Here is an 18,190-nt window from a genome sequence, read left to right on the forward strand (position 1 = left end):
AATTTGTCATATTCATGTCTGTTATATCAATGTTCAATTATACATACTTCAATGCAGAGTCTGCATGAATTTCAAAACCTGTTTTCTCAGTTTCAAATGCTTTAAGCAGCTCTTTCTATAAGCAATGGAAACCACCTTTTTTACGCTGCTTGCTTTGGTTACAACACTATCTTGGCTCGTGACTATCAATCAGTGAAAATTTATGCTAAGTGCTGTTATTAATTAGATGCAGTGTTATCTTACAAACATTGTTTAGAATAAGATGCACATACTAAGGCTACTGATTTGGTCATTGACAATACCATTAATTCCAAAAACTACTTTCTTTTCCAGTGTGGCAGCATGCCACCAAAGTGATACTCAGTGTAGTAAGTGCACTTGATCTAAGTGGAACTAAATTTGCCTGTGTGACCACGGTGATAGTGTGGCCATTGTTCCTCTATGGTGTTCCTCTCAAAGCAGTCATGAGATTTTTAGCAAGGTCAGACCAACGGACCAAAACAAGTACTCCATGGTGATGTTGCTGTGCTTTCATTTGTTACGAAGTCTGGCAATGTGGTTTAAATCGCACACCAAGTGCAGCAGAGTTTTGGACTTGAAAAGGGGCGCTCTACTTGCGCCATTCAAACCCAGTGTGGTAGCCTTGTAGTGGCAGACACCATTGATGTGTGCACACACACCATGACTGTACTGACGAAAGCAGAGTCCATTCAGCACTTGGCAGGACAAAAAAGGAGAGCATGTACCCAAGCAAAACGCACAAGTGGAAAGACCAATTTGGCAACTTTCTGAGACTCATTGTATAGCTTTCAAACCGCACATTGCTGACTGGTCGCTAGTGCACTCGAGTTTGTGATACGTGACTGCCAACTCTTCTTCCAGTGACGTGCATAGTTTCCTTAAACTTATAAAGCTACTCTGCAAATTGGGGTACACATTTTGAATGGGTCATATAAAAGGGGCTGTAGTTATTTGTGGTGCTCTCAAGGAAATGGTTTCATACCGTAATTATGAAGTCTACAACTACCTCAAGGAGCAAGAAGGCAGGTTACAAAGTTGTGTCATTACTTATTTATGGTACAAGTAGATGTGCATAATCATAACTGACATACTTTTTTTCCTAATAGAACGCTTCTGCCCTAGCAGACTTGTTGCAATTTGCTGTGAAGAAGGCGGTTTCTTCTCTACATCTTGTTCGTTTGCTTTTTAAAACTAGCACACTACTCATTTTCAGGGATCAACAAGATTGACCGTTTCTCTACCACCTACTATATTTTTCACCAGAATTGGTACCAATATAGCTGTCGAGTGTAGTCATGAAAAATAGTGGTGCTTGTCAGTGTTGGTGGCATTGTGTGTAATTTTATCCCTTTAATATGGGCTGCTTGAATGCTTTCATTAATGTAGCTGTCTGCTCCCTGCATTTCTATGAAATTTGGCAAAATTTTGGTCATTTCCTGGTGGTATGGAAAGTGTTAGGCAGTAGGCACAATAACACTTTCCATACCACCAGGAAATGGAACAGGAAGAGAAGTCTGTTGGCATGCCTAGCCTTTCGCCTCTTGTCTGTCTTCCCCCTATATCTTGGTTAGAGGCAAAAGTGTTGATTGTTATGTGTGGTTTGTAGTGCTGGTGCAAGCCTTTCAGAGCCTTCATCTTCATTCTGGGGTTTTACGTGCCAAAACCAGTTCTGATTATGAGGCACGCCGTAGTGGAGGGCTCCGGATTAATTTTGACCACCTGGGGTTCTTTAACGTGCACTACAACGCAAGCACACGGGCATTTTTGCATTTCGCCTCCATCGAAATGCGGCCGCCGCGGCCGGGATTCGATCCCGCGACCTCGTGCTCAGCAGCGCAACGCCTTAGCTGACTGAGCTACCCCGGCGGGTGCCTTTCAGAGCCACGCCCAGTATCCTAGTGGTAAGTGGAGTGGTCACAGCACTGTACGCACTAGCCACTATGTTACTGATGCAAGACCAGTCTTGTTGGTTGACATATGTTGTGGTCCACAGTGTGGCAAGTATAATGCAGAGGTGGCTTAGCATGGCATGCAGAAGGCAAGCAGCCATTTGTGCACCATCAATGAAATGAAGCCAAAGAGCAGAAGTCCTGTCTCAGAGAAGAGGGCAAGGAGGAAGTGCAAACGTTAGATAGTGTATAAAGTAGGACTTTGTGTTAAGTCTTTGGGACCAGAAAAAATCTTGGCTACATCATATACACTGTCATAGTAGATAAGCGTGTTGCCTACTTACATGCCAAGAAATGTGTCTAATGAGCTGGTTTTTGTACTCGGGAGTGTAAATTACTATTGTAAATGTCTGCCATCTATTGAGAAGCAAGTTTGTGCAAAACAAGCCAGAAAGTTGGACTGTTGTGAATCGCTATTACTATGGTCGGCATTTTAAAGCTCAGTAAGTAATCATGTGCTTCAGGTAAAACGGTTAAATTGGTGAAAAGTGCACATTAAGCAGACATAATTTAGTAAACTAGTGCTTTAATTTGCAGTTGAGGCAGCAGCTAGCTCAATTCTGTGTTATTGCTTACAAGTGGAATTGTATTAATATTTTCTTTACTATAGCCAAAAGGAGAATATATGGACGCCTGTGAGCTAAATTGTGGGAGGGACGCTTCCACTATAGCCGCACCTTCGCTATATGCGGGTTCACTGCGTCAGAGCGATAAGGAAAGGTGAACCATTGGAAGTTCACTTGACTATCAGGCGTTGGAAAACAGGTGGCCAAACTTTTTGTTCGTGTTCTTGCTGCCATTCCAGGTTTTGCAGACGATTCACGGGTCACGAGAAAGACACTTCCGAAGTGGTAAGGCTGGCCCGGCCTTTTCATTGCTAGCTTTGGCACGTCGGGCAGCAGCCAGGACATGGAGGCCACAGTTTTATCCGTTTCAAACGAATGGCACATTCCCCAGGCGACTGGTTCCTACCGCGCTCCGACTCCGTTTGCAGCAATGCGGACATGGATGCGATGTCCTCTCGAGATTAGAGCCAGAGAGGCAGAAAGGACCGAAATAAAGTGCGGTAGTGTCAAAGCTGTCCTCGCTGGCAGAGTTTTGGCATAGTTTTGCTCCGCTGAAGTCCGCCATATACTGCGATGTGGTCGTTGGGGCCGGTGACGACCTTGTCGGTGGCAGAGAAAGGTCTGCCCAAGACAAACGCTCAGCTGCTCCCAGTCAGCGCTGTCCATGCATAGTCACACTTCCAACTCGAAGGTGGGAGCGCCACAGAACACATGAGAGCAACGTTTATACATACTTTTTTTTTTTTAAATATGTAAAACGTTGCCAGAGAGTGCCACCGAGCGTTGGCTTGAGCGTGGCGCTGTGAATGGACGAGGCGAAAGTGTTCAGAGCAATAGATATTTCTACCAGCCACGAATATGCCATGAGTTAATATAGTTTCCGTTGCGCCCATGCTAGAATATCTGTACCCATGTCCCACCACCGTAACAACGAAAGTGCTTGGACATGGCCTATTTGAAACATAGCCTCCGAGATCAAGTACGGAGTAACAAAAACCAACAGGTCGTAGGTACCATTGAGGCAATAAATGTAGCAACGTTTCTGCGTTGTTGGATGGATTGCTCACGGTAGTAAATAAAGTAAGAAAGTAATAGGCAAAAACGATATTTTATGCATATTTCACAGTCATAGCATGTAACGAAAAACTTTGACTGTACACATGGCCTCTGAGACCTCAATCACGAAGGCCTTGCCGCTACTGCCGCTAGTCCGCGAAGAATGCGCTGCGCCCAAGTTACACATAAAACGCTTGAATATGTCAGAACGTTGAATATGCAAAACTATACACTATACACCAAAACAAGCCTTAATATCTGTGGCGATATTGGCTTACCGTGGCATCGATACACATCGGTTCATTGGTACCAGCGTCACGCCTTTGTCTCTAAATTCAGTGAAATGAGACTAGAGTGGCTAGAATTCTAGCCACCCTAAATGAGACGAATGAGACGGACTCTGGCCTGGTGTTCTGTGCTCTGCCTTTCCCACGCATTTTAGCGTGTCCCGTTTGTTTTAATGCAAGTAGCGGGAACGCTGAAATCTGGGATGTCATGCAAGACTGTGTTCATGCGCATGTCGCAGTGTTGTCGCATGTCACTACGAACACAGAGTTAATATAATCAACTCAGTCAGTATGCTAAGTCAACGAGGAGGCGTTGGCACCTCATTCCCATCTACTTACTCGCGAATGTATATCTGTCTAATAGAACTAGCCACGGTAAGTCTATGCTAATGGAGTTAAATCCCGTTTGCTGAACTATCTCGATTCTGAGGTGATGAAGGGAAATAAAATCTTACAAGTAAAGAACAAGGCGCTGGCAAATCATGAATCATAGATTACGTACAGAATGTTTCGTCATAGGAAAAAAGTGCAAAGTTTTGAAACTCCACAAAATATTATTAGTATCTATCAACCGCCGCTAGCGCCATACACAGCGCACCGTTTGCACGCTAACGCCCATGCTGCCAAGTCTCGGTGCCCTTTTCCCCCGCACGTCTCACGTTTAGCGAATCTCGGAGTCCTTGGCGTCACTCAGGGCTGCTCAGAGCTCCAGTCCGTCCTGTCGCACTTCACACGCTTCGCACTCGTGTGAAAATGGCGGACGTTTTAGATCTCGACGGCGGCGCAGAAGAGTTCGAAGTTGATGAGGAAGGAGATCGTGAGTAACGAATTTGTTGAGCGTAGGAGTTGCTTGGACAGTTGAGTTCGGTTTATTGTGTACGATAAATTGGTTTATCATCTTCGTTGCCTGTGTGGTAGGGCAACTTTTGTGAACGCGCATTGGGATGGTCGCAGTTTACAGCTCGGCTTAATTTTCGTGACGGGATTGTGACGTTCTGTTTATTGCCTGCTTAGTATTATTAAAAGATGGCCATTCTTTGTTGGGTGTTGTGGGGTTTCTAGTTAGCCGTGCTATTAATGGAGGAATGGTGGCGGTAGTTTGGGACTTGTTCTATGCCTCTGACGGCAAGTAGTGCCTAATCAGGATCTACTGGCCGTACCACAAACATTCCAAGGGTTTGTTGATGCTTCACATCTCCTGTGCTTACAAATTGGTTGCCTTGTTGTGCTGTTTTTGTGATGAAATTCCGGAACGCATAGATGGGCCCAAACACGCATCACATTCTGTCATTTGTTGACGTTTTGCTTGCAAGCGATAACTTTAGACTACACCGAGGAAGCAAACGCCTGATTGTCGAGTGCAAAATAAGCTTTAAAATACGTTTTTAATAAAAATTCAAAAAATAAGAAGCTCACTGGCGTGCGCCGTCGCAAAATTGTGCTCTCGGATATCACGTCGCGGAATGCTTTGCGCGCGCCCTTTAAAAACGCATAGAGTGTCGTACAGATGCAAATGTGTAGGACTCGGTAGATCTAAGGGAGAGGATATAAATTCCTCTTACACTTGCCGTTTCCAATAAACGTTGTTTCTCTCGGTAGATTTAGAAAATATCGCCGGTGCCACGTTTTAACTTAACCGGTTTAGTTTACTTTTATTTAGCGATTTCATCTTCGTGCTTGCTACCATTGCTTGCTAGCCACATTATTAGATGCGGGCGAATATCTTTTTTTTTATGGGAATCGAATACGAGTAATAAGTATCGAATAGTCAGGCGCAGCCGCATGTATTTACAGCAGGAATATTTATTTCGGTATTAATAGGTAGCACACCTGTACTGACCAGTGCAAAAATGACAGCTATCAGGGACAAATGATCACTTTTAAACACAGGATTGCTAATTGTTATTCAAAATCTCGACGAATAGCCTCTCAATATTAGGGCCCATTCACACTTGCGACAAGGCGAGGTCGCGCGACCAAGTTTCGCAAAGCGACCAGTCGCAAGTAGTCGCAAATGGTCACCTTTCTCGAAATACGCCCATTTTGGGCCAGTCGCTCACTGCTCGATTTTTCAGTCGCGGGACCGCAGTCGCAGAACAGCTGAACCAATCAGGTGCGAAGGAACAGGACGTCCGTATACGCTGACGCTTATTTTATGTGGCGATGACATTTCAAGCAGACGTGAACTGGCATATCGTGATACATTTAGGTTTAGCGACTCGTCGGTCGCATTTGTAAAGGCCCATTCACACTTGCGACTAGGCGAGGTCGCGCGACCAAGTTGGTCGCAAGTAGTCGCAAATGGTCGCTTTTCTCGAAATGCGACCATTTCGGGCCAGTCGCCCACTGCTCGATTTTTCAGTCGCGCGACCGCAGTCGCAGAACAGAGCTGAACCAATCAGATGCGAAGGAACAGGACGTCCGTATACGCTGACGCTTATTTTACGCGGCGATGACATTTCAAGCAGACGTGAACGGCATATCGTGATACATTTCGGTTTAGCGACTCGTCGGTCGCATTTGTAAAGGCTCATTCACACCGGCAACTTGAGGAGGTCGCGCGACCAAAAAGTGACCGAAGGCGACTAATGTTCACACTGACAAATGCGACCGATGAGTCGCTAAACCGAAATGTCTCACGATATGCAGTTCACGTCTGCTTGAAATGTCATCGCCGCGTAAAATAAGCGTCAGCGTATACGGACGTCCTGTTCCTTCGCATCTGATTGGTTCAGCTGTTCTGCGACTGCAGTCGCGCGACTGAAAAATCGAGCACTGAGCGACTGGCCCAAAATGGTCGCTTTGCGACCAACTTGGTCGCGCGACCACTGTCAGTCGCCGGTGTGAATGAGCCATTAGTGTGAACATCGTTCGTCTTGAGTAGTTTTCTGGTCGCCAGTCGCAATTGGTTGTGCGACCTCGCCTAGTCGCAAGTGTGAATGGGCCCTAAGGAACATCGTTCGTCTTGAGTAGTTTTCTGGTCGCCAGTCGCAATTAGTCGCACGACCTCGCCTAGTCGCAAGTGTGAATGGGCCCCTCTTGGAGCCTCGTTGCAACCAAGCTTTCCAAGAAAGAATGGCTGCTGCATGACTACCATTCCAAAAACACTAAATAAATGGTTGCCAGAAAAAAGATTAGGAGTGGAAAAAAAAGAAAAAGAGAGGCTGCTAAAGGGGGGGGGGGGGACTTGCATGCCGCAGACACATGTAAAAGGGCCCGTTACAAGGAAAACATTGCTGGTTGTAGTGTAAAAGGGAAAAGGATAACTAGACTGACAAAAACACTAAATGACAGACTATAAGTAAACATAGCAGGTGGTCATGTAGGCTTCTGCTGCGAAACTGAAAACAGTTAGCATTACCCATTTCATTTTGGCATCACTTCGAAAACTTTTGTCATTGTCACACTTCTGATAATTATCAATACATTGTTTAGCAGATGGAAAACAGTAGCCAGACTTTAACAATTGGTTGTTGAGAAATATTTGGTTAGTTTCGAATATCCGAAAATACCGAATAGCATCTTTTCAAATCTGAATAGTTATTGTGTAGTATGTGATTCGTATTTAAAACTTTGAATTTTCGTCCGCCCCTAGATTCGTTATGGTTTGTGCCTTCGTTGTCATTGTACGTGTTGCGGAGTGCTTCTCGCATAACAAGTTTTGTGTGCTCATTGTTTGCAGCAGTAAAATGTCTCTTCAAATCGCTTCTGTCGTAGAACCTACCTAGTAGCTGGCAAATAGACAAAGCTGATAATTGTTTGGTTCTGTAGCTGAGCGAGACTGTTTTTTGTGCTCGTGTATATGTTTGTACCTTCACATATACGATTGGTTTGTTCAACACTCTTGTCGTTCAGTAATAGGATTCTATTTAAATCCCTTTATGTTAGAAGCGCTGTTGGAATAGGAGCATCTGCTGTTGTGTTCAATACTGACTATATTGAGGAATGACAATAGTTTCCTAAGCTTCTTGCTAGCTCCATTTTGCCATTTTAACTGTTATTCCGTATGGTGTTATTTCTCAAGCATATTCTTATTGTGCCAAGTGAGTTTTAACAAGTTTTTATAGATTGGTGTATGTGGTAATCTGTCATATTTAATGCTTCTGAATTTTTCACATACAGAAGTTAATTTTGCCAGTTCTGTGTATTTTATATTCTTTGCATAACTTGCGTATTGTTTAGCACGTGTTGTTCTTTTTTTTTTTTTTTTTTACTGTGTTATGTCTTTTATGCATCATTTCAGAGAGCGTGCAGAAACTCAAAGAGCGGGCTCGTAAAAGGAAAGGTCGAGGTTTTGGTTCAGGTACGCAGCATTCCAAAATTTCACACATTGTATGCCTGTAGCTACGCTTCTGCTGAACAGGTTTCATCTACATTTTCTTGCAGAAGGAACTGCCAGAGAGGAGATCCACGAGTATGAAGCCATGGATACTGATGGTAATGATGAACCGGGCCCACAAAGGTGTAAGTACTGGTCTTTAGACTTTGACGTTTGAAAATGTACAAGGAGCACCTACTTGTAACAATGTAGTGTCAATGTACAGGATATTGCCTGCAGAAAATAAAACACAGTGGTCATACGAGAAAAATTGTTTAACAGGTCCTGCTATGCCCTTTACTGAAACAGTGTGCCTTTGTATATGTAGCTTTCTCTCTCCTGATGATTTCAAGCTTCTGAATTTAGCCCAAATTGCCATGTGTAGCTCCTGTGATATTTGGCACTGAACCTTTTTGATTATGACTGAAAGTGGAGGTGGTGTCTATATTTTTTAAACATTGCAGCGGTTGAAGGCTGGATTTTGTTCGTAACTGGCGTGCATGAAGAAGCACAGGAAGATGACATATATGAGAAGTTCGCCGAGTATGGAGAAATTAAGAACCTGCACCTTAACCTTGATCGCAGGACAGGGTTCCTCAAGGTAAGATGCTTTCCTTATGCATTTAGCCTAATAAATTAAGTTCACGGTACTAGTATATGTTCGACACGGTTTGTGTGAAAATTGTATTGGTGTGGTTTGTGACTTAAGGTAAATCCTGATGCAACTTACTGTACAAGCTTGCGACGCCTGTTATTATGGTTCCAGCTTTTCTTTTCTCCTAGTTAAGGAGAAAATTTATGGAATTAAAAGCTCTAATTAATAGTACATAGAGCTTCCCCCTGTGGCAAAGTGGGCTTTTCACAGATGTAAATTTATCTACATCGTGCTGTTCCCCTGTTGAGTAAATTTATTTGTTGGTCAGAATAGGCAAGTGGCATGGGATTCCACCAAGGAAGAGAGCTTCTGGCCCATTTTCTAGAAGAAAATGGGCAACCAGTGATGGAGGCTGCTGCTCTGCTTTATCACTGTTGTGCTGTTGTTAGAAACTCACCTCACCGGAAACTGACCATTCGCCACGCAAGAAATTCCTTATCACTGCCAGCCACCACTAAGAGCTCCAGCTCACTCGAGTTGCGCGTGCTGATCACCAGTCTTCATATGCATTTCTCCACCTAATGCAAATTTTTACAGGGGTGCTCATGTGCAATTATTTGTGCTGAAATATAAGTGACATTTGCAGATGCTGTAATAATGCTGCAGTTTGCTAAATAACTGGGCTAAATTAATTTGGCCTCAGCTGAACATTTGAGCAGTTCAGTCAGTCTGCACTAACAAAACATGCACTGATTCTGCTTGAGTGTGGCTCTGTTGTTTCCACAGCACATTGCATTTCTTTTTTGGTTGTCCATGATATAATGGCACAGATGACTTCCGCATCAACGAGGCCTTATACTTGCATGGTGTGGGGTAGTGGGTGCACCTCTAGTTCACACAATTATGGTAACGATGATAAGCTTCATTGGGACAGACACCTCGACAGCTTAATGGAAGCTAAAGGAATTAGGATGAAATATAAACTGGGCCATTTGCCTAGGAGCATTATTATAGAGTTAACACCTTGCGGAGAGTGCCTGATTTCGTGGCATTGGGAACATTGCAGGAAACATTGTGCCCAAGTTTTTCTGCGTTGACACAGTATGACATGCTTGAATTGAAATGTTTTACTTGGCAGAGCAGTTCTGCGGAAATCTCCAAGGTGGATAGAGTTCTGTAAACAGGAAAACTGTCGGCCACTTGAGTGTAGCATGGAGCTTCTTGTTTCACGACCTCTCGAGGTAGCTTAGTGGCTATGGTGTTGCGCTGCTAAGCTCGAGGTGATGAGTTCAATTTCAGTAGAGGTGAAATGCAGAAACACTCGTGCACTTAGATTTAAGAGAGAGAGGAACTTTAATGGTGGAAAGGTAGAGTGTGAGCGAGATTCCTCTGGCCTGCTACTCCGTGCTGGTGAAGGGGTTTGGGGGAGTGACAGAGATAGGATGTCAAGAGGAAGGAGGATTGTATGGTGAAGTTCATGATGAGAGCTGCAAAGCGTACTGTTTCTGTGCAATGTGTATGTTTACGCTTCATAGTAAATGCGTCTTCACGGGTAGGGATCGATGCTACTGCAGTGTAGCCAGGACGTCTTCTATAGCATGCATTATTTTCACACCTCTCCGTACCACTGGCGTACTTAAACCAGAGAGCAGCAACTTCATGGCGTCAATGATCTGCCGTAGCATGGCCTTGTTGGCAGAGTCCGGTAGGGATGTCTTGGTGGACTGTCATTTGTTCTAACATTCTGAGGTCCGTGTCCGCGGCGGCAAGCGTGGCCACATATTCGAGTCCGAGCTTGCGTTGCTCGCTTGATGTAATGTGTCTGGATGATCAACTGAGGCTGATTTAAGCACCTCCTGCTGGACGTCTTTCGTTGCCTTTACATTTTGGCGCATGTTAAAGAGCCCCAGGTGGTCAAAATTAGTCTGGAGTCCTTCATTATCACTATGCTGGGCCTCATTAACTTATGGTTCTGGCACGTTAAACCCTGGAATTTAATTGTTTTGTGCAATCTCGCAGATTTCTCCAGAGCTTATCTGCCATAGTCAGTGCCCCTGTGCTTTGAGTTCTCAGTCTGGGTTCGCTCTACAATCTCTTAGCTGTTAACTAAGATGGTAGAGCGACCACCCCAGAAAGGTGTTGGTTCCTGTTTTGATTTTTGGAACAGGATGGATTTTTCTACTGTGAAGCTTTTGTTCTGAAAAACCTATAATTGTGTTTCCTTTGTAGCATTGTTGTACTCTCAAGATGTTTTAATTGTAATAGTCCCACGGTCCTGTTACAGTCCTGCCTTTTTAGAAAAAAGAAAAAAAAAAAAGCTCTGTCTTGTTCTTATTTTGACTTAGGGTTATGCCCTAGTGGAGTATGAGACGTTCAAGGAGGCCCAAGCAGCCATAGACGCTCTGAATGGGGCAAAAATCTTGGACCAGGTGATCAATGTGGATTGGTGCTTTGTGAAAGGGCCCACAAAAAAGTAAGCAATTGTCTTGATTTTGCCCTGAAGATTCATTGTTTCGTAATGCTCAGCGCCTCAGTACCCTGTTGCTCTTAGTCAGGTGTTCAATCGAACTTTCTCAAACTTTTCCTTCAATTTTTAACTGCACTAGCATTTATCAAGGGTGACGTTTTAGCATCTGATGTTTTTTCCTCTCACCATGGAATAAAATAAATGTCCCATTTTTATTGAAGTATCACTTCTAATAGATTGAGTGCATGTGCAGCATCTTTGCCAGCGCCATAATAGACAGTTTTAGTTTAACGTTAGCGTAATAGCGGGGTTAAGGGAAATAGCGTTACCGTTCCGCAAACGAACTTTGCAGAAAGAGAGTTTTAGTACAGTGTGATAGCATAGTTTACGTGCGGGACGCTATTCCATTACGCTTTGAATTTCGCATACATAGGGCACCTAAGTCTATGTGTGTGTGCGTCCGGAAAGTGCAAGAGCCAGCGCAATGGAAGCCAGGAGCGCATTGTATTTTTACTTCCCATGTCCGCCAATCTGCAGCGAAACAGACAAGCAGTACAAGCTGTCTACCATAGCCTCCGAAATGTTCCCATCTCAGAGGCCATATCCCATCGTCGCGCCTATCTCCCAACTTTACCGACAGGTGGCGCTCGCATCTCGGAGAAAATTTCTCTCGTTAGGCTTAGGCGCGTTCGAAACGAGAAGCGGTCTCGAAAAATTCCTCAAGATTAGCCATAACACTCTCTCGGCGAAGCGGCATGAGACTAAGCAAAACCCATTTACGCAGTCATTTGCTACGATCGAAGTGAATTCTACAAAAACAACGGCAAATTCAGTTCGAAGTGGGCGACCGGGACCGCCGCCATGTTTTACGTACACTACGTAAACACGGTAACGTTAACTCTGAGAAATAGCGTGCGCACGGTAAAACGGTATGGGTCGTTTAGCGGGGTTCTGTGCATGCGCATTTCGATCCCGCTATTCCAGTACGCCCGCTATTCCGGTAACCACGCTAAACTAAAACTGTCTCATGACAGTAGTCCTTTACAGCTTTGCCACTGTACTTGGGCTCAACGGAACATTGAGAGGAATTCCAAGGAGAATGCCATTATGGATTTTCCCAATTAATTTTAGGGAAGTTTAGGAACGCGCCTCCTTAACCCCACTTCTATTGTAGAATGTGTTTTTCCTCACCTACGTACCTTTTGATATTGAGGGCAAAGTGGGTTCATCATGGCACAATGTGCTACTGTGCTTCTCACCAGTAGTTGCCCTTCAGCCCACTAAGAGCAACTGCTACCAGCACGTTTTGTGGCAGCGTAGTGAAAGTTGTAAAATCGGTCTATTGTCATGTCTTGCCCTCTCATTATGACTTATATTGTAAGATCTTGTGTTTGCTATGCTGGTAATGAAATCCACAATTGCCATTACATTGTTGTCTTTGTTTCGTCTCAAAAAGGCTTCCTGTGCAAGAACAAAATTTTCATCCTCTTTTGAGTGGGTGTATAACAAATTCTCTGTCTAAAAATTTAACGCTTTCAAATTTCTAACATTGTCTTGTATTATGTTGAGATCAGTAAATGTTTCATGGCCAAGATAGGGGTCATAGGGCATACATTATATAATCGGTTAGTGTCCTCACTTGCGTCCTACCACCCTGAATTTTGCACCATAGTGAATGGTAAAAAGTACAACTCTGCTGCGTTTACTGACTCACTTTCTTGTACATTACTTTAACATTTGTAAATGGCTGAACAGAACTGGAGTGGTGGAAATAAGCTGCTGCTTGCAAACTTCATATACCAGGTGTTTCTATTGTGGGAAAACGGCTTGGTCCCACGGTCCACAGCGGCAGGCTCCAGCCTCGGCCGGCCGTGCCCAAGGGCGCCCAGCCGCAGCTCGCGCATCTCTCGCACCACTGCTCGCGCGTCCGTCCTCTTCTTTGTCCATGGTTGGCACCTATCCACTATTCACGTCAGCGTTCCCACACTATAAAGAATATCCGTTTTGAAGCATAAGGACAGTTCCTTGGGAGATATACCATCAGTAATGGTGACCACAGGGTGATGGGTGATACGTGGTAATTAGTTGCTAATTAACAATAACACATTTTGTAACTCTTTAACCTTTAGTTTTAGCGGGCTCATCGTAATCGGGAAATCGAAGCGAACTCTCTGTACAAGACATATCAACTTTTGGATCTGGAAAAATACGTTTTCAGACATCCAAAAAGCTCACGCTGCTACTTTCTTCATCGCAATGAATTCCAGAAAATGTAACTTCGGGAAATGAAACTACAGAAGAGCGCCATTGTCACGCCTTTAGCAGATGCCCGCGAGTGACGCGGCATTTACACCTCACCGTCCATGCGAGCATGAAGCAAGCGTCCTTATCCAGCCGCGATCTTGCTGAAGCGCTGTAGGCTTGCATGCTGGCTTTTTTTGGGTGCAGCGCATGGGCTCATGTGTCTGCTCAAAAGTGCCGACGGCTCGGCTAGCGAGCTGACGATGTGGCCTTGTTGCCTCTTTCTTGGTACATATTTCCAAAGTCGAGATATCCGAAGTCGGCGCAAGAAGTTTTTGAGATAGAAGTGCTGGAAAAATTTCAAGTATTAAGAATTTACTGTTATGTGCAAAAATGTACACGTATTAGTGTGAGAAAGTTGAACAATTGGAGAAGTTAGCGAAGTGAAAGGCTTGGCATGCTGCTGCAGGTGCTGCAAGGGTTGAAATGAAGAGGGAGAAAGGAAAAGACTCACACACTCACACACTTGTAAATGTAGGCAACAGTAAGCATCATGAAATGAACAAATTAGAAAATGGACACGGTTTTACAATATAAAAAAAAAAAATGGCAGCTGATAGCTTTGAATGTAGGTAATCAATTTTTCGCTGAAAACCAAAGTATCATATCTTTTTGTTCACTAGTACTGGAGTGTGATCTTGTAATTGTTTGGAAAGCGAACCCTCTGCTTGCCCTCGCGTGATTCGTCTGAATCGTGGAAGGGCAAGTGAATGATTTGCCTTCCGAGCCGTTACAAGATTGCGCCCTTCTATAAAGAATATATTTTTCCTAACTTCAAAGTTGCAGACAACTGGTGTTTTCTTTGTGGTAGTCCTCTGATCTTTTTGTTGTGTGTCAGTATTTTATGAGTGCAATATGGTGTTGCAGAAAAAGAAGCCATCGTCGCAGGGACCGATCGTCCGACAGGAGGCGCCGTTGAGTCATGTCCGAAGAGGATTTCACTTTTCTTTTTCTTTGTGTAATAAAACATTGTGTTGTCTGTCATCTATTATTGACTTTCTTGTGGCATATTGTAGACAAGTAGCAAGAAGGCATTTATTTCCGCTCCAACCAGTTAGGTACCTGCGAGCCCATACTGTTGGACAAGTTGTCATTGATAGCTTGCACGGATGGTGCCCGTGTTCGTCGTGTCTGTCGTGCTTTTGCTGCAACAGCAGTCAAGAGCTCGATGCTGTGTTTGTTTCATAATGATGTAGAGCAGCGCAACACGACAGGGACCAATAATAAGAAAACACATACACAGCGCTAACTTTCAACTGAATGTTCGTTTGTTCGTTCCCATTACAGTGTTGTCAATCATGTCGTGGGGCCACTTTCCTGTTATCAGCTTCACCCTTGCCACATGTTGAAACTCAACACTGTTGCCATTTTATTAACCGTGCAGACAGCCCGGACTGCGAAAACCGCACTGTGACAGAAACTGTAGACCACTTACTTTGTGTGTTCCCTCAATACTTGTGAAGGAGACTGCTGAGTGGCAGGATAATTGGCATGCATTGACAACTGTGCACTTTTGGGGCCATGGCCGATATACTCTGCATGTCAGGGCATTGTGGATTTCAAAAGTGAGCTAGATATGCGGCTGTAGTAAGCGTTTCCAGATTTTTAAATGCGAATAGCATTATTTACTTAAGCTGTTTTGAGCCTATCTACTATCTAGCCTAAGACGCTGACCCAGTGGCTCAAGTTGACTAACTTGTTGGGCCACTACATGCTGGTCATGATGCCTCGTGGTCGTTCCATTGTTGTGATTCCACCTTCGTGATAATACTTACTCTCGTCATGCTGTCATCGTCACGCCTTCTATCCCGAGCCTGTGGGCCAAGTTGTCTAATAGCTGGGGCGACTAGTTATGGGCTTGTGGTCGTGATGCCTTCATGGTTGTTGCATCGCTCACATTCCAGCTTTGTCATCCAACACATCCAACACTCGTCATGCCGTCGTCGTGATACAGTCATGCATTTGTTGTCACGCCGCCTTAGTGATGCCGTCGTGGGTTTTTCAATCGTCATCATGCCAGCTTCGTAATTTGACTTTCGTCATACTGCAGTCATCAATCCTTCTACTCCAACTTGGTGGTCCAAGTTGTCTTATATATCGCTTGGGCCACTAGGTATGTGTTTGGGATCGCTAATGCTGTCGTGTTCGTGGCATTGTCGTCATTCCAGCTTTGTCATCTGACTCCCGTCATGTCTTCGTCATCACGCCATCATTGTCACAAACTCGTGTCATGCTGTCATTGTCACGCTGTCGTTTTATCCTTGTCATCACTTCAGTGATGTCATCCCATTGTCATCATGCAATCATCATACCGCCTTCCTCGTTCCATCAATGTCGGTCGTTCTTCGTCATTGTATTGCAATCGTACCATCGTCATTCAATCATGATTATGCCGCCCTGGTTATGCCGTCATCATCAGGCAGCCACTATCATGCCTCCATTGACAGACCTTCGTCGTAATGCCGTCGTGGTCGTGCTATCATTGTCACTTCAGCTTTGTCATCCAACTCTCATCGGGCCATCGTCATCGTACAGGTTTCGTGATAAAGTCATCATCACCCTATTGTCATTATTCACTCGTCATTCCATTGTCATGCCATTGTGGTAATACAGTTGTCGTCATGCATTTGTTGTCATACCATCGTCAGGTGCCGTCACAGTCATTTTATCGTCATCGTTGTAACTTTGACATTCGACTCGTACCATTGTCACATTGTCATCACTACAGTATCATTCCACTGTCGACATACCACCTACGCCAATCCATCGATGTCATCCCTTGTTTGTCATTCTTTTGTAATCATGCTGTCGTCATTCAGTCATGATTATGCTGCAGTTGTCATGCCATCGTCATTGTGTTGTCATCACTCAGATACTATCATGCATTCGTTGTCATACCGTTGTCATGCCGTCTTGGTCGTTCCATTGTCGTCATTCCCGTTTCTTCATCCGGTTGTCATACCATCTTGCCATTGTCCTCTCATTGTCCGCATGATGCCTTTGTCATTCGATCAGTAGCATTGCTTCGTCGTCATTCCATCACTGTGTCGCTGTCATGCAGTCGTCGTCATGCCTTCATGCTTATGGGTGACCTTGGCAAGCGAGTGCCATAGCAAAGTGTGACGATATTGGAGTATGTGACATATAGCCGAAGCAACGCTAGTCTCATAATTAACACTGCACATCTTAAATAAGCGTGACTTCAGGAATATTGCTATTTGCTCAATTGCTATTCGTATTACCATCAACAGTCATCGTGAGATGAGTTCTGCGGTAATTTTTTTTTTCATGCGCATCTACTTTTATTATCTCCCTTTTAATTGCGAGAGCAATTATATGGACACTAGGCAAATTTCTGCCGTCGCCGTGAGGTTCCATATAAAGTCCACGGGCAAATTGTCACAGCGCGCCATACGGTGTATGTGCAAGTGAAAGCATGCGACGGTGAGCCAGCAATCGCGGCTTGCGCACACAAGGATGGGAAGGAAGCGTGCAGGTTTCCAGTAGCGTGCAATGCTCCGGAGGGAGGGTAGGGAGGTGGAGGGGCCACGCACTCCCACCGGGCCGGAAGATGCCGGGGGGAGGGTGGGCAAGTGGAGGGGCCACGCTTTACTACGGCTCCGGGGGGAGAGGGGGGGGCTGTATCTTGAAAGGCATCTGCGGCGGAGGCGGAGTCCGCCTTCCCAGTGTTTTCGGGGCTAAGATTGCATTGATGTGAGCGCCGGCACGAAGCTCAATTCGCTTGCTGCTGCTGCTGCGCTGACTCACTCCAGCGCTTTCACAGCAAGTTTACACAGTTATTGAATGAGATGTGTTCAAGTTTGCTTGTGCGCGCGTGACACTATGCTTGCTAATTTAGTTAGTGTGTCTATGTTTACAAGTTTATACGACCGATAAAACTACCATCCTTACTTTGTATACCTATGCACTAATTTGCTATCGCAATCGATGCTTCGCCTTTCAGGCAAAACTCCGACTTTTTTTTGTTCAGCTTACTCTAATGGTGAGTCGTTGGTGGGGACACAGTAGCTCAGGCTGACCTCTCAGCTTTTTTCTTGTAATCTCTGTCCATATGGTATAAAAGAAAAAAAATAATAAAATCCGCCACTGGGAATCAAACTCTTCCTCCTCTGGCAATGTGCAGTTCAGAGCTGGAGACCACTGAGCTATCACTTGCGCTTGTCAATTTGTGTGCCACACAGACTATGATAGTGGTAGCATCTGTGCGTATTCCAGCGGCAACATGAGTACTGGACAAAGATTCCAATTTTTCTACATCTAAGTTTTTCAAGTATGTGCATCACAAGGAAATTGTTCTTAGGAAGGTCGCTGCGTTAGCTGTCAAAGCCTGCTGCTATTGTAGTGAGTAAGTTGACCGCTGGAGGAATTGCTGAAGGCTTTTCCTTTTTTTAAAGTGACACTCTTTGCCTCTGCAACCCACTTTGCGGATGTGGAGTGCTGTTTTGCCCAAGTGTCCGGTACCACACAATGTAAACGAAGGCAGACTGGGGTGGCAGGTGATGTACTATCAACCAAAAAAGTTTACGGACCACGGGATCTCAGAATACGCTAAATATCCGAGCAGCCTTTAAAAGTAGTCAGTAAAACCGTACTTCATAATGTTGTTTGT

At 44.6% G+C, this 18,190-nt stretch overlaps 1 protein-coding gene across 2 annotated transcripts; it reads left to right on the top strand.

Annotated features, from left to right (window-relative positions):
- The first annotated feature begins 4,540 nt into the window (after window positions 1–4,540).
- Window positions 4,541–14,544, top strand: LOC119442832 (RNA-binding protein 8A). 2 transcript variants are annotated; one of them, XM_049662416.1, is made up of 6 exons: window positions 4,541–4,696; window positions 8,123–8,182; window positions 8,266–8,343; window positions 8,662–8,798; window positions 11,138–11,275; window positions 14,437–14,544. In XM_049662416.1, the coding sequence occupies exons 1-5, from the start codon at window positions 4,633–4,635 to the stop codon at window positions 11,267–11,269; spliced, it is 471 nt and encodes a 156-aa protein (XP_049518373.1). In that variant the 5' UTR covers window positions 4,541–4,632; the 3' UTR covers window positions 11,270–11,275; window positions 14,437–14,544. The 2 variants fall into 2 exon arrangements, with proteins under 2 accessions (XP_049518373.1, XP_037563798.1); XM_037707870.2 differs by having other exon boundaries at window positions 11,138–11,265; window positions 14,428–14,544.
- The last annotated feature ends 3,646 nt before the right edge of the window (window positions 14,545–18,190 follow it).

The sequence above is a fragment of the Dermacentor silvarum genome, chromosome 2, assembly GCF_013339745.2.
Source record: "Dermacentor silvarum isolate Dsil-2018 chromosome 2, BIME_Dsil_1.4, whole genome shotgun sequence".
NCBI classification, from domain to species: domain Eukaryota; kingdom Metazoa; phylum Arthropoda; class Arachnida; order Ixodida; family Ixodidae; genus Dermacentor; species Dermacentor silvarum.

Excerpts from the sequence above, each read along its gene's own strand:
- LOC119442832 (XM_037707870.2), top strand. The coding sequence starts at position 4,633 with ATGGCGGACGTTTTAGATCTCGACGGCGGCGCAGAAGAGTTCGAAGTT. Across the intron at positions 8,799-11,137 it reads GCAGGACAGGGTTCCTCAAG|GGTTATGCCCTAGTGGAGTA; the intron begins GTAAGATGCTTT and ends ATTTTGACTTAG. Across the intron at positions 11,266-14,427 it reads GTGAAAGGGCCCACAAAAAA|AAAAAGAAGCCATCGTCGCA; the intron begins GTAAGCAATTGT and ends ATGGTGTTGCAG.